Source organism: Empidonax traillii, unplaced genomic scaffold, assembly GCF_003031625.1.
Source record: "Empidonax traillii isolate 1590-97213 ecotype Southwest subspecies unplaced genomic scaffold, ASM303162v1 scaffold3477:size16292, whole genome shotgun sequence".
In the NCBI taxonomy this organism is placed as follows: domain Eukaryota; kingdom Metazoa; phylum Chordata; class Aves; order Passeriformes; family Tyrannidae; genus Empidonax; species Empidonax traillii.
The window spans coordinates 3,509-4,785 of NW_020958670.1; the positions used below are offsets into that span (position 1 = coordinate 3,509).

The following is a 1,277-nucleotide window of genomic DNA, read 5'->3' on the forward strand; positions in this document are numbered from 1 at the left end:
TTCTCCATCCCTATTTCCATGTTCTCCATCCCTATTTCCATGTTCTCCATCCCTATTTCCATGTTCTCCATCCCTATTTCCATGTTCTCCATCCCTATTTCCATCTTCTTCATCCTTTTTTCCATGTTCTCCATCCCCTTCTCCATCTTCTCCATCCCCATCTCCATGTTCTCCATCCCTATTTCCATCTTCTCCATCCCTATTTCCATGTTCTCCATCCCTATTTCCATCTTCTCCATCCCTATTTCCACGTTTAATTATTTTATTGCCCTTTTATTGTCCTTTTATTGATCTTTTCCTTGTCTTTTATTGTTCTTTATTTATTGCCCTTCACTGACCTCTGTTGTCCTTTATAGTCTTGTGTTGTCCTTTATTTATTAACCTTTATAGTCCTTTTATTGTTCATTTATTGTCCTTTTATTATCCTTTTATTGTCTTTTATTGGCCCTCATTTACTGACCTTTTATTGACCTTTTATTATCCTTTGTTGTCTTTTATTGCCCCTCATTTGTTGACCTTTTATCGACCTTTATTGTCCTTTTGTTGTCCTTTGATTGACCTTTTATTGACCTTTTATTGTCCTTTATTGTCCTTTTATCATCCTTTTATTTATTGTCCTTTTATTTATCGTCCTTTTATTTATTGACCTTTTATCGTCCTTTTATTTATTATTCCTTTATTTATTGTACTTTTATTTATCGACCTCTTATCGTCCTTTTATTTATTATTCCTTTATTTCTTGTCCTTTTATTGCCCCTTCCTTTATCATCCCTTTTATTAATTCTCCTCTCATTTCATTATTTCTATTTTAATTTCCCAGTTCCCCCGGGGACGAGCAGCCCAATCGACGCCCCAGTCGATAATTAACGATGATTAAATCTGATTATTCTTCTCGTTTACTCCTCCAGCCCCTCCATTTGGGATTTAGTTTTCCTTAATTCCTTCATTTCCTTGGATTTACTGCGGGAGGAGGGGGGAGGATTCCGGGACAAAACCGCTCGGATCTCCGTCCGTCCTCAACGTTGGCTCCCAGACCTTCCCTGGGTCCAGAAATTCCATCCCAATCCCAAAAAAATCACCTTCTGGTGACTAAAAATGGCCAAATTATCATTTTTTTCCCCTCCAATGTTCTCCCGCTTTTCAGGAGATTACGGATAGCAGGAATATTCCGGCCGCAGAATTCCCTGCCCGTTGGAATTCCCGTCCCTGGGCAACTCGGGATTCATCCAAAATGCCGATTTTTGCTGTTTTTCCAGCACAAACATGGGAATTTCTCT

At 38.6% G+C, this 1,277-nt stretch overlaps 1 protein-coding gene across 1 annotated transcript in view; it reads right to left on the reverse strand.

The window, feature by feature from the left end:
* Positions 1 to 896: 896 nt before the first annotated feature.
* Positions 897 to 1,277, reverse strand: part of LOC114072562 (nucleoredoxin-like protein 1) — a 4,852-nt gene continuing 4,471 nt past the window's right edge. The window contains exon 2 of the mRNA XM_027910442.1: positions 897 to 960. Coding sequence (XP_027766243.1) covers positions 897 to 960 — 64 coding nt within the window. The remainder of the gene's footprint in view (positions 961 to 1,277) is intronic.